This window comes from Musa acuminata, chromosome BXJ2-9 (assembly GCF_036884655.1).
Source record: "Musa acuminata AAA Group cultivar baxijiao chromosome BXJ2-9, Cavendish_Baxijiao_AAA, whole genome shotgun sequence".
Lineage (NCBI taxonomy): Eukaryota > Viridiplantae > Streptophyta > Magnoliopsida > Zingiberales > Musaceae > Musa > Musa acuminata.
This window is the reverse complement of record NC_088346.1, coordinates 42,348,201-42,368,495: the sequence shown is the minus strand read 5'-3', so window position 1 is coordinate 42,368,495 and position 20,295 is coordinate 42,348,201. Positions and strand designations below refer to the sequence as shown.

At 37.2% G+C, this 20,295-nt stretch overlaps 2 protein-coding genes across 8 annotated transcripts in view; both read right to left on the bottom strand.

The window, feature by feature from the left end:
* Positions 1-367: 367 nt before the first annotated feature.
* Positions 368-7,340, bottom strand: LOC103998614 (BEL1-like homeodomain protein 7). Of its 6 annotated transcripts, none has more exons than XM_009420121.3 (5): positions 6,590-7,340; positions 4,165-5,229; positions 2,050-2,423; positions 1,900-1,960; positions 368-1,317 (listed from the first exon to the last, which is right to left on the bottom strand). In XM_009420121.3, the coding sequence occupies exons 2-5, from the start codon at positions 5,092-5,094 to the stop codon at positions 676-678; spliced, it is 2,007 nt and encodes a 668-aa protein (XP_009418396.2). In that variant the 5' UTR covers positions 5,095-5,229; positions 6,590-7,340; the 3' UTR covers positions 368-675. The 6 variants fall into 6 exon arrangements, with proteins under 6 accessions (XP_009418396.2, XP_009418399.2, XP_009418397.2 ...); XM_009420124.3 differs by having other exon boundaries at positions 4,165-5,212; positions 6,590-7,261; XM_009420122.3 differs by having other exon boundaries at positions 4,165-5,232; positions 6,590-7,260.
* A 5,038-nt stretch (positions 7,341-12,378) lies between these two features.
* LOC135623457 (protein SABRE-like) overlaps positions 12,379-20,295 on the bottom strand; it is a 35,314-nt gene continuing 27,397 nt past the window's right edge. Inside the window, exons 16-23 of one of the 2 annotated variants that reach the window (XM_065126448.1) lie at positions 19,511-19,650; positions 16,718-16,790; positions 15,057-15,158; positions 14,796-14,975; positions 14,043-14,399; positions 13,784-13,951; positions 12,875-13,259; positions 12,379-12,737 (exon numbers count right to left, since the gene is read on the bottom strand). In XM_065126448.1, coding sequence (XP_064982520.1) covers positions 12,637-12,737; positions 12,875-13,259; positions 13,784-13,951; positions 14,043-14,399; positions 14,796-14,975; positions 15,057-15,158; positions 16,718-16,790; positions 19,511-19,650 — 1,506 coding nt within the window. In that variant the 3' untranslated portion in view covers positions 12,379-12,636. Of the gene's footprint in view, positions 12,738-12,874; positions 13,260-13,783; positions 13,952-14,042; positions 14,400-14,793; positions 14,976-15,056; positions 15,159-16,717; positions 16,791-19,510; positions 19,651-20,295 lie in introns of those variants that run through there. The other variant, XR_010491398.1, reaches the window with a different exon arrangement.

Here is a 20,295-nt window from a genome sequence, read left to right as displayed (position 1 = left end):
CATGTTGAAACAATGCCTTCTCCTGTTTGGATCTCATGATGGTTGAAATGCCAGTATCCAATGAAAAGCAGGATTATTTTGTTACCAGAAAGCTTCATCATCTCTTACAAAATATATAGATATCTATATCAGCCTTGCTATCGAGTGTCAAGTTTGCAAAATTTGCAATGGTAGCAAATCAAGCTCACATTCTCCACAAGGAAAACCAAGACTTAGATTTTCACAGTGGACTATATAATATGATTAATTGCTTACAACAATTATTAAGTTCTAACCAAAAAAGATGACAATCAAGATAGGAAGTGTCATTACAATCACATAAAAAACCAGATTAACTTCCTCTTTTCAAAGCATGGTGAACTGCTACTGAGAATTTAAATAAAATACCACATTTCTCACAATTCTTACAATCAAATATTCTTACAATTGTGTAATTGTATGCAGAGCCAAAGCCATCCATATAGTATACAAAACACAAGGATTAATTAGATTACACAAAAATTATGCTTCTATCTTTACAATATGCTACCCTATAATCCCACCACCTCTTATGTTACATCACCATGCTAACTCACTTTCTCCTATAGAGTTGCAAGCAATGCCTAGGAAAGCAATTTGGAACAAATTATTCTGGTTCAGAAACTTCATTAGCAATCATCACCAACACAAATCAATTCAAGCGACAAAATCATGCAGCAAATGTGCTGACCCGAACCGGTGTCGCTGATCTCCCATGTTCGCGTAATCATAATCAGCTGTATCTGCCCCAGCTGGAGCAGCAGCACTGTAAGCATCATTCCCTCTCATGGCAAGAAGGCTCTGCTGATTGTCCATTATAGGAAGGCCGACATCGCAGTGCTGCAGTCCCAGTGTGAGGGACACCCCGCCATTTCCGTAGCAGCCTAACTCAGCCATCTGATAAGCTAAAAATCTGCCATTGCCGTCTGGGTGTGCAAGAGCATCTTGTAAGAAGCTGGCATCTTGTCCAATTGATCTTTGGTCATTGGCTTTCAGATTCATAAAGGAGTCTTGTGTAGCTGTTCCATTCTGGAAACCAGCAGCTGACTCATCCACATCCATGGCTGGGATGATATTGGGTCTTGAAGAGTCACTCATCTGGCTTGTTTGGCATCTTCCAGTTGCATGGTTTTGCAAGTCTTCATGATCCTCGGAGGATTGAATGTCTTCCTTCAGTTTTGGTGGATTTTCTGAAGAAGAGTTCGAGTCAATCTCAACATCACCAAATTCTTCTTTGTACATGTCTTCGATCATAGGCTTCCAAAGACGAACTCGTGCATTTATGAACCAGTTCGAAACCTGAATGTTAGGACATTCAATGAGGAAAAAATACAATAAACAAACACTAAAGTATATGCACTAAAGTAACCTGTTTCTTGGATGCAGACTGCTTTAGCCTAAAAATTTTATGGCTATGCAGATTTGATTTGCCCTTTGTGTCAATAATAAATACTATGTGAATGTCAAAGTTTGCTTCATGGAAGACCCAAGTTGAATCAGGAAAAGTTCTATGCATATCCATACATTTACATATCAGAAACATCAAGCAAGACATGGGATTTACCAGAACCTGTTATCAGTTTCAATCAGAAAGATAGTTAATATTGAAGCATATGGCATTCCAATCTTAGTAACAATTTCTTCATGATAAGATGAGAAAGAAACAAAAATTGGACATGAGATGATGAGACTTGAAAGAGAAAATATGAGAAGGGGAACAAAAAGAGAGTCACAAGAGCTACCTTTTGGGTGAAAAAAAGAAAAAGATCATAGTTTAGCTTGCCATTTAAGCAATGTAAGTTCTGCTGTCATTAGCATTAAAAGAGAGCAACCATGGCTGACCAGCAACAGTCATATAGTTAAAAACAATAGTAAGTATACCTGACTTCTTGTCAAGCCTGTCTGTCTTGCAAGCATTAGCTTCTCAGAATCCTTTGGATAGCTGGCAAAACATGAAGTGTTCGTATGAAGAATTATTCTTTGTATACATAAAAGTACTAGGTGAAAAAAAGAAATGTAGTAGGATCTTACGGATGAAGGAAGTGCTCAAACAGCCAAGCACGAAGAACTGAGACAGATGACTCTGGCAAACCCCTCTGTGGTCTCCAAGCATGCTGTTGCATCATACCAAATTGCTGCATGGCCCTCTGTTGCCTTAACTGCTGATCTATGTACCGAAGGCGAGACAGCCCAACACTCTTACTAGAACTGTCTGGTTCTCCAAGACTTTTCCTTGTAGCTCGAATTTGGCCACTGATGGCATCCCTCAGGCAGCGAAAATGCCAAGAAATGGTTTGAAGGGCAAGGGCCGTATATGGTTTAGCAGCCCCACAACCAGCAATTGCATCAAAACATGACACTATTATCTGCATTTGATTGTGGTACTGTTTGTACCGTCTATCAACCTGCAATTGAAATGAAATGAAATATGTATGTGTTAAGATGAAAGATGATGTATCAGTTCTCAAATAACATGTCATTGATACAGCTGATCGCATAATAGTGCTATTATTCCACTCGAACAAACCAATACTATTGAAACTTTTATCTCTATCTTAGGTGTATAATGCTTCAGATGTAAAAAAAAAGAAAAAAGAAAAAAGAAAATGACCATAGCTGTTTTCATAAATTCTAAATAATTTTCAGCATAACACAATGTCTATATGAAACCAAACAATCCTTTACCGCATAGAAGTGACATAGTTGCTTCCTCTATGGCACCATCATATTTATTACCTATTCATCTTATTTACATGCTCCTCCCATGTCAAATATCATCAACACCATCATACTCACAGTTAACAAAACTTCTCTTACTTATTTGGATAGATCTTTGTCGATAACCCAAGAGACAACACCTTGGACATCCACATCATGGTCACATCAAATAATTTACCATCAACAAATGGTTTCCTCAAATATATCTAAGCAAGCACTCTGCCATGAATCTAGAGCAGCAATCACTACTAAGGGGCCAATTACAGTAATGATTTTAGTTATATCATTTTCTTAGCATATGTACGACTTTAAGGATCATGAGAAAAATGATAGAAGTCACAGGCCAATCATCCATGTATGATTAGCAATTATTAGGTTTAGTGTCTTATCAGAAGCTGCTAGAACATGATATATTTTAAATGCTTTTAAGGCGATTTCATAAACATTTATTCAGCAAAATGAAAAACGGAAGAAAATGGTACCAGGGTATAGAGAATTTAGATGCATTGATGTACTAATAAATAATGTCCGTAGTTTTCAGTGTGAGGATAATAGCCGAAGCTCTAAACAGCAGTTTGCTGTTGAGCTCTGCAAATCTGCGAGTGTATCAGGAAAAGAAGCCCATAGGAGCAAAGAAATCAATGGTAGTTGAGACAAGCACAGAACAGCTGGTATTTGGAAAGGTCCATCAAATAACATGCTTCTAAGATCTAATAATTTGTATAGTGTCATCTCCTTTTGACTGAAATCATACCATAGATTTCCCAGTTTATTATATTTTTCTCAAAGAATTCAAGGACAATCGTATAATAGTAGAGAAAGGAAGAAATTTTCTCTAAGTCAACTAGATATTTTCCTTTATCTCTATAATTATTTTTAGATCATAGCAAGAAAAAGGAGTTAACTACAAAAGTAAAACAAGAAGAGGTTCCTATTGAAGGAAATGCTAGACAAATCTTCTCTTCCAAAAAATTCCATCAATTAAAAATTTGACGAATACAGACACTAAACATAATTTTCTCTTTTAATTTTGTGATCCACAGGTATGCTTATGGTTTTGTAAATTTCTGAAGAAACATTAAACCATTTGTAGTCACTTGAACAAATGCTAATTACAGGTGGTGAACGACAGGATTCATTTCTGACGAGCAAAAGATGTTCACAGAAGTAATTTACTTATAAGTTCAATTTCACAGATCTGAACTGATTACAGTTCAATAGGTATTCTAGATGCCATGCTCTGATTTCAATGAAATTTACTTCCAGTTCGAGTCACCTTTTATCAAGGTACAGGTGACCAGAAACACCAAGCTGAGTCATGCCAACCAAAATAAATTTTCTGAAAATGATCTTATGTTCATTTAAACTCTTTAACTACAATAGCGAATACGGCTTAATGAAACAAGAAGAAAAGGCAAGGAAAAGAACCTCATCCAACATCCCCAACAGATTTGAGACCTTGTTTTGAAGATCCTGCCTTTCAGAAGGTGAGAGCTCACTGGAAGAATTAGCAGAGGCGTCTTGAGGGTTTGGAGTCATCCCTTCACCATTTGATCCCCCAGTGGCATCCTTACACGTCATGGAACCAGCAGAAGTATAGAGACATTGGTTCTTTTCTGCTTTTTGCCTCAGAGCCTTCCTGACATTAATGACTTCATCAAGTAATTCTTGTGCTGCCCTGAGGTACTTGGAATTTGAAATTGAGCTTGCAAGACTTGAAAGTCCATAAGGGGAGATATTTCCATGCACACTTTTATTCTGAAAGCCTTCCTCTCTGAATGGCCTAACATTTCCAGAAGTTGACTGATGAGAACCAATGAAAGATATATCTGAGCTATTAGGCTGGTACTGGATTGAAGGAACTGGCATTTGTGTGCTAAGGCTGAGTGATAATCCTTGATTTTGCATGGCTGAAACACTGGACTGCTGTAGAGACAAGCTCTGCCTATTTATGATGCCCAACTGTGACCGCAGACTCATCCGAGGATCATCAGCATGTTGTTGATCTTCCATAACATTTATGGACCCATCAATTGTCTGCATAAATAACATCTCGTTTCTTCCATCCTTCCAAGCATTATAAGCATGATCCCCAGGATATGAGTTGAGTATATCAGAATTCCCTGCAGTCAAGCCTTGCGAAATAATGGTAGTGGCAACAGGAAGCTCATTGTGATTCTGCTGTGTCTGAGTACTGCCAGCTGATGCATCTGCATACGCACCAGAATTCGAAAAACTAAGGTACATCATGTCGGCAGGAACTGATGATTCAGAATATGGAGGATGTCCTTGATCCTTCAGACAAAGATCTGGAGTTGTGTCGCATTGGTTGTTAGACATCATAAAGAACGTGGACATTTTTCTTTTCCTTGATTTTAAACTTGGCAAGATCTTTGGAAGTGGAAGGATGATAACTCATTGCCAGATTCTGCTACAAAATAGTAACTGGACGAACTTGACACAGAAAGCTCCAACCCTAAGAAGAAATGTAGTCTGCTGCAACAGTCAGGAATACAGCGAAGATAAGAAAATAAACAATCGGAAGGATTCAACAGAGATCAAATGCTTACACCGAGAACAATTAATGAATAACAAATGATCAGAAGAAGCAATAGCAGAGCAATGGGAACACATATGCGTTCAAATCGCTGCATTCCGAATCAAAATATGTTTTTATACCAATAGAAACACAAAGCAAGGCTCACACCGAAAATTTACGTGAAGTTTCTTTATATACCACTGATCGTTCATACTTATCAACCTATACTGCTCATCAAACTGATGTTTTGTGAGGATATAATTGCACACAATCTGGAGAACAGCACACAAGTTAAAAGTAAATAAAAAAACAGATGGAGATCAAAATGGACGAATAGAAAGGGCAACAGTCAGAGCTCAGAGTTACGTTTTACTTGATCGATGAAAGCAGTAACCAGTGATACCCTGCTAGGATTTCTTTGTTTATCCACTCATGCAATACACACATTCTCAATCAACCAGGACAAATAATCAATAAAACCATGGCTTTGTTCTGTTGCTACATGTTTGCCAATGTCCAAAGATTAGATAACTAACAGACCTTTAGTATGTGAATCCGGTTCTACTTTTCTAGCTCTTTGAACCACAAACAAAACCAATTTATGCCAACCCACAGCAAAAGGGGCAATAAAAAAGAAGGGAAAAGGATAAAAAGAACCCAAACAGCTGTCCCCTGTTGATCTCTTTAGGATCTGTGAGGAAAAGGACTTTGGTCCAGAATCCCGAAGAACAAAATAGAACCCCCATATGCACCCATGTAATCCAATACCCAACAACAAAATCTCCATATTCTTTACCCTAGCCAACCAACAAGTGATCTCAACATAGCATAATTCACAAAGCCAACCAACAAGAGAGGGGGAAAAGGAAGGATCTTGCATCCCGAAATTAAAGCATGATATGGATAGAGAAAAGAGCACGCCACAACTCATCAAACCTGAGAAAAAGAAGAACAGAAGAACGAGCCAAAACTAATATCTTACCCAAGCTAATGAAACTAACAAAGAAGGCAATGGATTTTCCAGAACAGAGCTTCTTTTGTGGAGAACAGAAAACAACAAGGCAAAAACCGCTTCTTGAACCCACCATCCAACTCCAACATCGTCAAAACTAAAAATCAGATGGAGAGATAGAGACAGAAAGAGAGAGGCGGAGGGAGACGCACAGGAAGAAGAACTGGTTCACTCGAAGAACCAAGAATGACACACACTACATAACAGTCATATATGTGCTGGTTGAAAGAAGAAAGATACGGAGAGAGAGAGAGAGAGAGCTGAAGAAAGAGGGGATACAAGTGAGAACAAATTTCTAGTACCTGAGGGATAAAGAAAGAGGAAGAAAGATGAGGGTGGGATGGCAGCTACCGCCGCCTGCTGCGCGCCTCGTGGGGAGCAAGAAAGCAAAGAACTCGCAGCCGATCGGCCGAGCAAAATCCTCCCAGTTCGGGGACAAACCGATCCCAAGGCCTCAATTCAAAATACACAAAGCTCCCCCCTTTCCCTTCCTCCCTTGTTTTACATGCATATTTAATTCTCCCTCGCCTCCTTCGGCAGCTTCCCCAATTGCCAATATTAAATTCGACGACCAGTTTTTAAACCCTTCTCCCTCCCTCTCTCTCTCTCTCTCTCTCCTTCTCATCTCAGATTACCATCATCAGACCCCAAAATTCCATCTTACACGTGAGAGTACTTCCCCCTCTTTCCCTCCAGTCCTCACCCTCTAAAAGGAAGCCATGATAAATGACAAATCTTTCTCTCTCTTCCCCTCCCCATCTCTCCCTCCTTATCTCTTTATCTGTAAGTCTTCAGAGGTTACTTCCTTCTTCTTCTTCCTGGGAGTTGGTGATGAGGATTGTTAAGGTGTTCAATCTCCTAACCACCAGTTGGTAGACCTAAACCTGCACTTAAATCTCCCAAACACCAATTTGTCCACCATTTTACTCTCATCCCTTCTTTCTTTCTTTTGTGCAAGTAGAAAAATGCCATCTTGGGTTCCTAAGCATGGGGAAGATGCTGACATCTCACAGTCCAGACCACAGAAGATAAAAGCCATTTTCCTCTGTGATCATCTCCATTAAGCAATATGGTGTGTGACCGCTTGATGTAGAATAATGACACCCCATCAGGTTGATTGGTGAGCTTGTGGGGGTTTCCCCACCACTGTAGGCACCCTTTTCCTTGGTCCCCCAGCTTTGTTGCTTGTGTGTGTCGTGACATGTGTTGACACAATCCACCCTTCTCCTCCCTCTCCCTCCCTCCCTTTCCTCTTTGTCTCAACCTACTCCTCTGTGCTCAGCTGCTTAGAATATGACCGTGCTAACTGTTTCTGCATGCCTCATTAATATTTTACTACTGTGAGTGCAATCTTCCTGGCAGATCATCATTGGAATTAGGTGTTGAAATGGCCGCGTGTCGCGCCGCAATTGGAGGGATTGCGTTATCTAGATTCACCTTCCTCGTTTGAACTCAACCAGCAGGAAATTTACAGTACAGGACTATATCATTCGGCCATGGTAGTTCGATCATGAAGAGGATGAACTACTGACAGTTCTTGCAGGAGTTCAGAGTAACACAAAGCAGATCAGAAGAAGCCATGATACAGCAGCTGGTCCATGGAAGACCTTATCGAACAACTGCCACCTCCTCATCAAGCTGCAACCTTTATGACATTATTGAAGAGGAAATCGGCAAGTCTTCAAATTGGGAAGACCATGAAAGATTTTCCACTGTGCATGATTAAACAAGTATAAACTAGTGGCAGAATCTATTGGCCAGTGGAGGGGCATTCGATGTGCAAACATTATTCTTCTCATTCTTTTCAGAATCCAATGGCTGAGTACATGCATGCTTCCAATTAAATGCATACACAAAAGGAAACATAAGACAAATCCCAGTGTTGTGTTCTACAGAATAAAATATAGTTTGGTGGACTACTTCAGATCAAAGGTTCACATCTCTTTGATTTGTCTGCAAGGCTACTTCTTTCTGGTCCACTGTAGCTTGCAGTCTTTTCTTTTTTCATGCTTCTATAAGAATTCAATTGTCTGGAAAATTAAGATGTAATAAATTCCTTATAGTTTGCACCCCCAAATTCATTGTAGAGTAACTTAAGTTATCAAACATTGCTAGCAATCCTCACATGTGTCCCAACAACATATTGCTTTGTGCTACAAGCATTGCTTGTAACTCTTTTAATAAGCCACCAAAATAGGTGAAGTGATATGAATGCTTGGATTGGTTAGTACTTTGCTTGGATCTATTGGCTGTCAGGTGACATTGAGAAGAGCCCACTTATAAACATTATCCTACTGTTGATACTTCTGCCAAGATTAGAATTTCTTGACATGAATTCCACATATGGTTTACCACAAATTATCTCAGAAAGGAATGGCATTGGAAATGGTTCATGTGGCTTTTGGCTGATCCATCTACAAAGCAAAACCCTAAAGAGGAGGTGTTCTGTCCTTGACATGCATCTGCATGTCAAATCTGTGAGTCAAGTTTTCCTGAACTGGGAAAGATGCTTCACTTTTGAGAGTTCCTCACTGTGCTGGAGGAATTAGGAAGGTGGTGGTCTACAGAATGAAGATTATGAATCATGAGAATATAATAGCTTTGTAATAGATATGCCTGCAAAAAAGTTAGGAATGAGGTGTATAAAACACATGATGCAAAGAAGGTTTGCTGCAAGACAACATGCAGAAATTACTGGTGGTTGAAGCTGAATCATCTAAAAGAAGGACAAGATTTTTACCAACTCTAAAAAGACAAGTGGCAGGGCCACAAGTGATGCATCAAGTATCACTAGGAATAGTAGACAGCTAATAAGCTATAGCTTCAAGATCATCAAAAATTAATGTACATGGGTCTACATAATTATGGTTCCAAAAAGAGCAAATACTGTGAAGAACAGTCACCATAATCTTCACTTGCATTGTCAAGTAAAATGCTTGAATGTGTGTGTGCTTTTTTTATTTCCTCTTCTTTTTAGAAAGCACTTCAACCATCTTTGGAAATTATTAATTATGAAATAAGCTAATAAGAGTAACTTGTTTTTCAGTATAAGAAATTAATCATTTGTATTGTTTTACTATTTTTAAAATAGATTTAGATTCTGAATTCAGAATCTAATTTGTAACTCAGAAAAGAATGAAACCCATGTCTTACTAATCTGTATCGAATAATATCGAGCCATACAAAATATACCGATATATGATATATGAAAATGTATCAATATACCATTCGTATCGATCCCCTTTAAATCAATATATGTATCTAATGTATACAATGAATCTCGAAGCTCTATCCTTTATCTTTTTTGTTGTGATGACTAAACAAATTCTTACTATATCTTGTGAAGGGGGAATGCTGAATAGAAACTATGCTTGTCTATCATATTAGTAATTCTTTTGGTGACTTAAAAGCATGTTTACTTGCCTCCGATGAGAGGATGACATATGAAAAGCCAAAACCTTGCTTCCCTCCCATAAGAGGATGACATATGAAAAGTCAAAACATTCTCCAATAAGAGGGTTACATATGCAGAAGTCAAAACCATTAAGAAATAATTTATCCAATAAAAACTTAATAAGTAAAGACTTTGATAATTTATAATAAGGTCCAACTTTTGATCTATTTCATTATTTATATTATGCATTAATCTTAACTATCTCCATTAGTGCCTCAATAGAAGCTCAGAGTATTGTTAGTCAGCTTATCATTCTTTTAATGAAGTCATCTTATAGTCACATTTAAATTTAGAGAATGATATTTATGAGATTAAAAAGAAAATCCTTTTTGAGAGAAATAAGAAAAACAAAAAAGAAGATTTTTGAGAAAAGCCGAGCAATATTTTATACGCGGTATTTTAAATGTGATTTCTTGTACCGCCCCGCCAGGGAACAGGCTTTTAACCTTTTGTTTGTGAGCGGGCCCTACCAATCATCTCTCCCGATTGGTGGAAAAGCCGGTTTCGTGTTTGGAGTCGGCAGGCGACTCGGCCGCTCGCGCTTGTCGTCTTCGTCCTCGAGTGGGTCGTGCTGCGGAGGCCGGCAGAACGCGACAAGGCCCGGTGGGCAGGCTGGCTTCGGAACTCCTCCTTTCGTCCTCGGTGGTGTCCGTGGCATCCACTGCAACACCAGGAAAGAGACGGACAACCTTGCACGTCTCGGACGACGACAAGAAGAAGACGGACTGAAGCAAATCATGCATGATGCGAGTTACAAGTCGCTGGCATGGCTGCTGTCTCTCTCCTTTCTCCTCTCCTCGGTTTGCCAGGGATGATGCACTACCTCACCTCACATCTCACATCTCACTTCTTATCCTTCTTGAACTGTAGCAGAAAAGAATATTCATGTGAAAGATACTGAGACAGAGATAGAAAGATGATGAAAAATAATTTAATATTTTGAAGGATTGAAACAAAAAAGTGTATTGATTTATATACAGAATCTTAACTTAAATACACTTAATTGAACTGATATCATTTTTTATTTATATTAAATCAGATTCATCGTTGATTTATCCCCAAAAAAAAAAAAAAAAAAGTAACCATGGATTTTAGAATGGATTCTGACACTTTGATAGTCACTCAGATGGATGGATTATGTATTCTTTCCATTGTCATTCATGAGTCATAATAAGTCAGTTGTTTTTTTGTTTTCTTGGATATTTGTGTTCATGTTTGGGATAGAATCAAACTAAAATATAATAATTTGCATGAATAAGTGTTCGTCACTTCTATCATATATATATATATATATATATATATATATATATATATATATATATATATAGAAATATTTACGTGATGATAATAAGATTTTGGGATTATGAATTTCATCCTCAAGGCTTATTATGTTAAAAAAATAATAATAATTCTATATAGTTCAAAATTGAAAAATCAATCGTACTTACGGTTCTATTGCTATTATTATATATTATTGAGGATTAAAAAGTTTAGTATCATATATTAAGTTTGATATATAAGTTTAAATGAAACATTTGAATTGTGTTTGGTCTATTTATTGTGAAAGTAAAGGACTAATTAATTATATATTACTCTTTATAATTAGCTACTCTTAGCATATGCTTTCAAAAATTATATTAAGATCTTTATACTTAAGAAAATAAAATATTTAATATCATTTCTCCTCACGTTATCATCGACTGCTAATGAAAATATTACAAGGCTTACCATTAAATATGTGTTCTCTATCTCACTTCGGTTTACTATTGAGCATGCATGATATTTCCATCGATATTATGTTTCATCTTCTTAAGTATAAAGATCTCAATATAATTTCTAAAAGTGTCGGAATTATAATTAGCCCCAAGGTAGACAATCCGATCGAGATCGAATAAAAAACAAAACAACTAAAAAAATTAATTATAAGATTGATTAAAGACTAAGAATCGTCCACATTGTTATTAACCATTCAACTGATGACATTAAAATCCATAATCTATAAGAATCACTATCATTATGGTGGCGTTTGTCTAAAGCATATTTCTCCATGATTACAAACCGATGGTGCGTCCAAATCCAGAGGAATTGAATACCGATTAACACTGCACCATGGAGCTTTGCCATTGGATGTGATACGAGCTCCAATAGGAGCAGCATACGTGAAGAACACGTTGTGAATCCTCATCGTGTTCTTGGTTGTTCGCTTCAAGCAAATCCCTTCGTTTTCCAACGTCAAAGTCAGCCTCATTAAGGTGAGACGTCTCCATGGAAAACGTGGTTCGATACGCTTCTTAGTTTGTACAAAAGTCGATCTCAATTAATTCTAGGCTTTGTAGATCCCTTCCTTTCGACGCAACTCAATGAGACATCTTATTGGGGTCAAATAAACCCTCTCTTGGAGTGTTTATACTTCTTTTCCAAAGCTAAATATCACGATGGCGTAAACATTCAAATATTTAACTACTCTACGTCGTCGTCATCGTGACGAGATGACGACGAAGGAGACAATGAATGTTGAGGCATATTTTTGGCTTCAAAAGAAAAAAAGGATGTGAATATATTCCAGCAAATATCAACTTTTGGGGATCACTTTTTCGTACGAATGAAATTATTCTCCTCGAGAAGATTTTGCATTTAAAAAAATATATATAAGTAGCAAAATTGAGATGACATCAAAGACATGCATCTCTCAGGTACAGAATCCTTGACATTATCCGTTATGACATTGGTTGCAAAAAAAGCTTCTCTCCAAATGTCGTCCTGTGACTTCATCATGAAAGGAATCCAATTATTTGCTGAATGGTTATTGGGTTAAGCCATGCGACTACCAGGAATATCTATGGAGAAAACTGCTCTCAAGTATCCAAATGAATCCGGATTCTTGTTTGGTATTTCCTATTCGTTGATGTCCCCATCACCATATGATGATGCACCGGACGAATCACTTTCGTATGGCATGGTCTCCTTTGGAGATGATGGATCTTTCTGATGTTGCACTGAAATTAGAAAAAAGAATTATCAGACAAGCATCCCTAGCTTGATGCTCAATGCACCTCAACAAAATCTACCATCTCTTAGGAAACATAATGAAAGTGACAACAAAGTCGATGAATTGCAAAGAAGAGGAGATCACCTGAACTTGAAGTTCTTGAGCTGAACTTCTTGGAATGCCGCCGTATAAGCTTCTTAGTTTTTGCGAGAGTCAGTTGCCTAGCAAAGGGACTGAACTCAACATCACCGTCACTCCAATCACCATGATCATGATCTGCATCTCCTCTCATAGTTCTCAGGACATATGCTTTGGCCTTCCGGCGCTGAGAGTTGAACAATCCCCTTATGGAGGTAACAAATCCATCACCAGCACCATCACTTGCTCTCTTGGGGAATGGTGCAGGAAACTGATCAGACTTTCCACGTTGCTCTCCATCACTATCACTTATGCTAATAAGATCATTATCAGGAAGGACATTTGCTTGGGCCTCCTTTTGATTCTGAGTCTTGTCTTTGAATTTTTTACCCTACATCATTAGCAAAAACATAGAAAAAAAAAAGAATTAGTCTTATTGGGATAATGGATCAGTTCATAATCATGAAAGCATGGCCTATACAAAGCAAATTAATCACCATCACCCTGCCATTCAGACACCAGCACTATGCCAATAAAGTTTTATGGGTTATTTTAGTTTCTGTTAAAGGTCATCAGTGACTATGATGACAATTTTGAGTTCCGAAAGAGTTAGACTTAGGTATCAACAACATATTAATAATTCAACAAACAGTATTATACTTTTTTATTTCGAAATCTCAGGGTCATGATACGGAAAGGAGTTAACAAACAGGTCAATTTGGATCGAATAAAACTAGTCAAACGAAGACCACTCTGTTGAAAAGCACCAAGTTTTTGTTGTAAAACTAGTCTTTATATGACAAGGAAAAATATGCAACAGTTTACATATGCTCAGATTAAGTTTTCCTGATATAAATAAAGCTGCTAAATCACATAATTTGGTCAAAACATGCAGTTTAAGGTTTTATGTGTTACCTGCATGCCAGCTACTGACTTCAAAACTCCCCACACGATATGTTTTTTGACTCGTGCAAAAAGTCTCCTCCAGGTGCCAGTAAATTCATCACGATGGAAGGTATCCATCAACAATCTAAAATCACTGACGGCAATCCTTGAGCCTTCATATGTAACAAGTAATTCAACCTATGATATCAACATAACCAATTAACAAAGACTCAACATTAAATGAAACTTCAAATTTCAAAACATATTTACATACTGTAAGTAAATTTACCTGGCTAATTCTGATGTTGTTGAATTCCTGCAGCTTTTTAGGTCTGGCTCTCCTCTCATCCTGGGATTTCCCAGACTTTTTCTCTTCATAAGTCAGCAACTGACCAGATTTAAGTGGCTTGGGATCTCTCGGTTTATTTTTAGGCTCCTCGGTATTTGCATTTTTATTTTCTGTTGCAGCATTGAAGAGTCCACTTTGTGAAGAAGAAACGCTCGAAGTATGTGCTTGCAGAACTAGTTCATTAGCAACGGAGTCTGCAACAGTTTCTTCCCATGTTCTGCCAAGGGAAGATGTTCGTCTAAGCTCTGGATTCGAACCTGATGCAGTATTTCCTTGTAGATTTTGCTTCTTTTTCACCTGCATGCACATCTCATCATCTAAGAAAAAGAGATACTCGATATGTTATAGATGAATCTCATTCTCTTGTGCATAGCTCATAATGCTGAACTAGTGAAACTTTTTTGTTAAAAATCATTGGTTCCTTTATAAAGGAATTTATCTGCAGAAAAGTCTACTATTCCAAATGATCTTAAAAGGAAGCTCAGTTCATAAAGATTCATTATCAGAATTCAGGATTAGCTTTGTATAAAGTGTGTTAAACAGGAAGCTGACATTTCCGATATAAATTATAATTGCTAAGAAGCATAAAAGTTGCTGCAAATTTTCCTTAAAAGATGGTTCTTGATGCCCATTTTCTTTTAGTTGACACAGCCTCATAGATGAATAAGAATATACTAATGCTGAGAAACTTACTTGAGTTGAATCAACCTGAGACTCGGTGCCAGAAGTAAAAGAAGACAATTTTGAAGCTGCTGATTTTCCAGAAGCCTCAGGTTCCTTTGACAACTGACTGTTTGATACAACTGTCTCGGACCCATATAGGCTTTTCTTTCCTCGTTTCAAGCCAGCAGTTGTTGAAACTTTCCAAACTTCCTTTACATTCATGAAACAAGATGGAGGCATGAGAGAACAGATGGAACAGAAAAGACTTCAAAAACTTGATGCTTAACTGACCTGTCGTTTTGATGAATCTTGTTCTTCTTCGGGAAAAATATACTCCCACATCATATTATACATTGTTTCAGTCAAATGTATCCTCAATGGATAGATATCTACCTACAATTGCTATGCATCAGTACAATGACAACACGGGAAATGATTTCAATCAAGTATATTGCATTCAAATAGATCCTTTAATAAACTAGCAGACAAAATGCACTGATATGTATCAGATATCCAATTTTGTGTAAATCGAAATAGTGCATGTCTGTAAAGTAAATCAGAATAAATTATTTTATAGTAGTTAATCAAAGAAATTATCAGACAGCAATTCAACACTAAAATTTGGCAGACCATCAGTACAAGGACCTCGCTAGTTAGAGAGATTAGAGTCAATGTCTTAAAATCATCAAAAGCAATAAGAATGATATGAAATATGGTGTGCCATCACAGACAAGACATAGTTAAAAAATCTTAAAATCCACAGGCAAAGAAAGATCAATTTTCACTATTCAGAGTTTCAGACAAGGTAGACAGTAGGAGAGCATTGCTGCTAATATAACATTAAAGGTCCCTGTAGACCAAGACAACTGAGACCCTAAACAAAAGTCTTATGAGCAAACCAAGCGTATGTAACACCACAGACCTCTTAAAATATTAAATTTTTTTTCTCAAAATTATCAGAACTCAGATCAGGTCCTCATGGGCTTCTAATTCAAAGCACACTTAACGTGCATATACTAAGTTTCTAACATTGTCTTGGTAAATTATTGGGTCAAGTGAAGCGAACCTTATAACCTGCGGTGAGCAATCTTGTCAGCATCTTATGATTGAAGGAGCCAAATCTTACGATTTTGATTAAATTAACCTTCGAAGATCTAAATCCCATCTTGAAATAGGGATCCCAAATTACCACACAACAGTTTTGTATTATGGATTAGACAATATCTTAGACAACATTTGCAACTTGTTTTTTATCATATTTAACTCATTGTCTTTTATATTTTGTTAATGTTTTTGATATATTACAATGAGTTATATGAGGGTGAGTCCTAATATCACAGCCCTTTGCAACCTGGACATAATTAAAGTTCAAATCACATAGACAGGAATTCTGCTTGAAGAGGCAAAGCTGTATAAATTATAACCCCCCAGATTTAGTATTGCTGGGAGCCTCGTGCATTGGATGCCCATTAATGATGATAAGATCACAAGAAATTTATAAACTGATTATGTTATGATGATAAGACCACAAGAAATTTATAAATTTATAAAATTTATATATTATGCTTTTCCTTCTTAAGGTAATGACAGTAAAGCTGCCAATCTTATCTCATGCAGTTGTCTCTGAGTGCTGATGCAATAGAATGGACATCACCAGCTATCTTAAAATGATGTCACAGGAGATGGCCCATGGCATAAGCATTCAAGGACGTGAACTTTGGATGCATGTGCAATGCTGCAAGCTGACTGAATTGTAATAACCTATAGCCAGTTTCTTAGGATACCATAAAAGCTTTCTATATCAATAATGCAAATTGTCCATCATATTCAAGTCTTATCATTCACCAAAGTTTTAATGTTTAAAAGAACCACTTGGTTTTCAAGATAAATTTTGCATAGTTAACAGACTAGAACACAACAAAAGCACCAGTTGCTTAAGCTTTGAAGTGAACCTGAAAAAGTTCAATAGGAGATTTGCCATCCTTTGGAGCTCCTTGTTTTGCGTTGACACGAAGCATAACTCGTCTGTGGTCAAGTTGCTAAAGTTAAAAGCAGGATTGTTGGAGAAGATAATAATCATACTCTACTAAACACCAGTTGATAATTGAACTAAATTAAAAGCAATATCAAGTACAGGAAGAAATATAATCATCTACTGATGAAGTCTTGATAAAGATTGGTGCAGATACCAATCTACTTGCTTGCTTAAAACATGCATGTCATGATAAAATTCCAAATTTAGCACCATGTTTACAGAGTATGAAAAGTCCAATTAAAGTGGATCCTATGCGCAGAATCAGAAGCAAGAAGAACGAAACGAATTTCTATACCATAATATACTGAACCAACTAAACCGAAAGTATGTATTTTAATACCTTTGACTCTTCAATCATGTAATCTCAGAAATTGTTCATCATATATCGACTCAAATATAAATATTGAAGAACAGAAATAGAACTGTCGAAATTATGGGCTTTAATCACAAAATGCAGTTAGACTACAACAAAGATATGCAACACTTCTTTTCTCTGTTTGTCTCTACATACGCATATGCACATTGCAAAGAAGGCATGGGGCAAAATGCAACAAGATTTACACAAAAGACCACAGAATTAAACTGATAGAAAAGAAAAGCTCAAAGAAGGGAAGGAGGTACTGGGAGGGGAATTAAGGTATGGAAGACAAGTAGAATTTATTTGGCTAGTACAATCAATGCAAGAACAATACAGAGAGAGGCATTAATGCTGCAAGGGGCATATGATACCAGATGTAATATTTGAGGATTCTGTAAAACCTTCCTTCCAGAGGCTATTGCAGAACAGTCCTTGCATATGCTGGTAGGAAATCTTCAGGGATTTTTAAAGAGCTCAAGCATCCATAAGTTTTCTGAGGATCCACAGATGTTGAGGGATTAAAAACTAGATACCTACATGGCTAAGCCGCATGAGTAAAGGACCATTGCTCCGAAGGCAGCCAACAATTTTTGTTGGTTTACAATAGAAGACACAACATATGGTGCACGACAAACCTTTGGCTACAAAATATCTTTAGTGGCAATCCTGGGTTGGAATTTTCCATAGCTTGAGAGGGCAGATGGATGACAAACTACTGAAATTGATTAAGTTATACGAGATTGAAAAGACACCATTGACTCGATAACATCTAGGAATGGAGATGTGCATTGTGCATGAATAGATCTGTTTCAGATTCATAGACACCTTATCTATTTCCATCACTGGAGGAGACCAATATTTTTGAAGTAGAAACTCCGATATCAGGGAAACAACACAACAATAGAGTATCACTGTGCCGGTTTCCTGCCATATCTTAATGTTGATTATGACATGTAAGTAAGAGGAAAGCAATATAATGGAAGTGTACGATTGGACCAATTGTGCCTCTGGATGTGAATCAGTTCTGTTTGCAGTTGAGAAGACACAGTCCAAGAAATCCGGGATTCATGGTGGATGGTGCTTTTCCATGAGTCTAGCCAGGTACAAGTCACCCTAGAGATTTTCTAGTCCCTTAAATGGGAAATTCTTAAGGAACTTTTCCAAACCTCTCAAATACTACTGAATAGCCTTCACAGCTATTAACATAGGAGGGTACTAATAAATTTCTATGAATTAATAATCACTAGGCACTCCAATCTTTAAATATGATAAGGCATTCCAACTGACGATGTACCAACCTATCAAAACAAATGTCTCTTCTCTTGATGACTCAATTTGCTAGAGTGATGATTACATGTAATAAGAGGCAGCTAGAAACGTAAATTTGCTATATTAATACAGTCCAGGTGCATCTGGAGAGCCGTTAATTACGCATTCTGATCGAGGAAATCCAGTCAGCTTGTCACCGAGCAGATGAATGAAGGAGAATCAAGATAGGCAATGCGAATATTAAGAAGACAAACCAGGATGTTGGTTAATGAGATCCCTTAGAAGGATTGTTCTTTACATGAGTGCTGCATATGTGGATATTTGTTGGATATTAGAGAGATGGACTCAAAAGGAAGGTAGTTCAAGATGTCCACTATTCCATTAAAATCTCCATGGAACAAAATGGTATGCTATTTGCATACAGTAGAGAGGATGTTGCACAAATGCAATCAGGAACAAATCCTTCATCAAATCCATGTGTTTTAGCAAGTTGCACCATATGATTAATGATATGGGTGCGTCCACATGAAAATTATGGGCACCAAGTATCATACTATTAGGTCTATTAGTATGAAACCAACTCCCAAGAGATTCATTTAAAAGGATAGTCAAGTTGGAAGAGGAGATGAAACCCTTGATCGCTAAAATTCACAACTCATAGCAGGTGCTACTTTGCTATGAGAGAAGTAGAAGGCTCCCTAGAGAATATTGGATTTTTTTAACCCTAGGAATCCCTCCCTTTCCCCAAGCCTGGCCAATCCTTAATGGGTCCCCCAAGGATGTCCAAGGGGAAGTTAGCATACTCATCCCCAACCGGGCAAAGAATGGCCAATCACCTGGTTTGAGAAGGTAAGGGCTTTTCCCTTAAGTGCTAAGGACTTCCAACTGGAAAAGGCAAACATGCAGTAAGCTAGTAAGCCATAAAATCGAGTTGAAATTATATTACTGATCTCCAAAGCATTGGACCTACAGATTCTACATGGTGTGAGATGCAATCTGAAGTCTGAACCATACGAAAATTACACTAGTTATCACCAACACAAATTCAAACGACATACACAAGAAAAAGGTTTACTGTCTTACTTGCCCCATTCTGGAGGTGCATTCCAAGCGGATAGAAGCATATCAGATTTGGCGTTAGGGACACAGTTCCTAACCACAAATGACCTTGTAGTGAATTGAGCAATACCAATGTCCTTGTAATCACGATCAAAATCATATATCTGTAAAGAAGTTCAGATAACATAAATGCCAAAATAGAGATCTGTTTCAGACTATGAAATTAGAATGCAACGTTTTCACGAGTTGATGCTTAATGGCATTGACTAGAAAAGTATAGCCACTTACTTTTGGAAACTTGGATACGGTCCTCATGAACCATGTTAATAGAAGAATAATTCAACTATCAGGACTTTTAGGCCTATTTTACTCTTAAACAACTTGGATTTAACCAATTTTATATCCATTTTTAAAACTCAATAAAATTGGTGATGTCAAGTTATCAACAAGAGTTGAACATAAGTTCCATGGCATAAACATAAATTTTGCTTCCATAAATCTGATAACCAGACAAACAATAAGAAAAACCAGAATATGCAATTCTATAGTTTGATGCAGTTGAAATTCACTAGCATTATGGTTGTTAACGGGGATACAAATAGAAAATATAATTAAAGAATACAGTATAATTAACCACATTAAAAATAAAAAAGAATATAGGTGTCCTATAGAAACAGTTTTGGTTGTTTTTTTTTTTCATTACCAAGCAATCTTGATCAAGGATTAAATACATGTACGAGAGGTCAAGAACCATAATTTGATTGTTACACACAAACTGCTACAGTACCAATATTGATCACTAAAACAAA

Coding starts and splice junctions, on each gene's coding strand:
- LOC103998614 (XM_009420121.3), bottom strand. CDS start 5,094: ATGTCCACGTTCTTTATGATGTCTAACAACCAATGCGACACAACTCCA. Junction 2,424..4,164: donor TGTTGGGGATGTTGGATGAG/GTTCTTTTCCTT, acceptor TTTCAATTGCAG/GTTGATAGACGGTACAAACA. Junction 1,961..2,049: donor TTTGAGCACTTCCTTCATCC/GTAAGATCCTAC, acceptor ATGTTTTGCCAG/CTATCCAAAGGATTCTGAGA.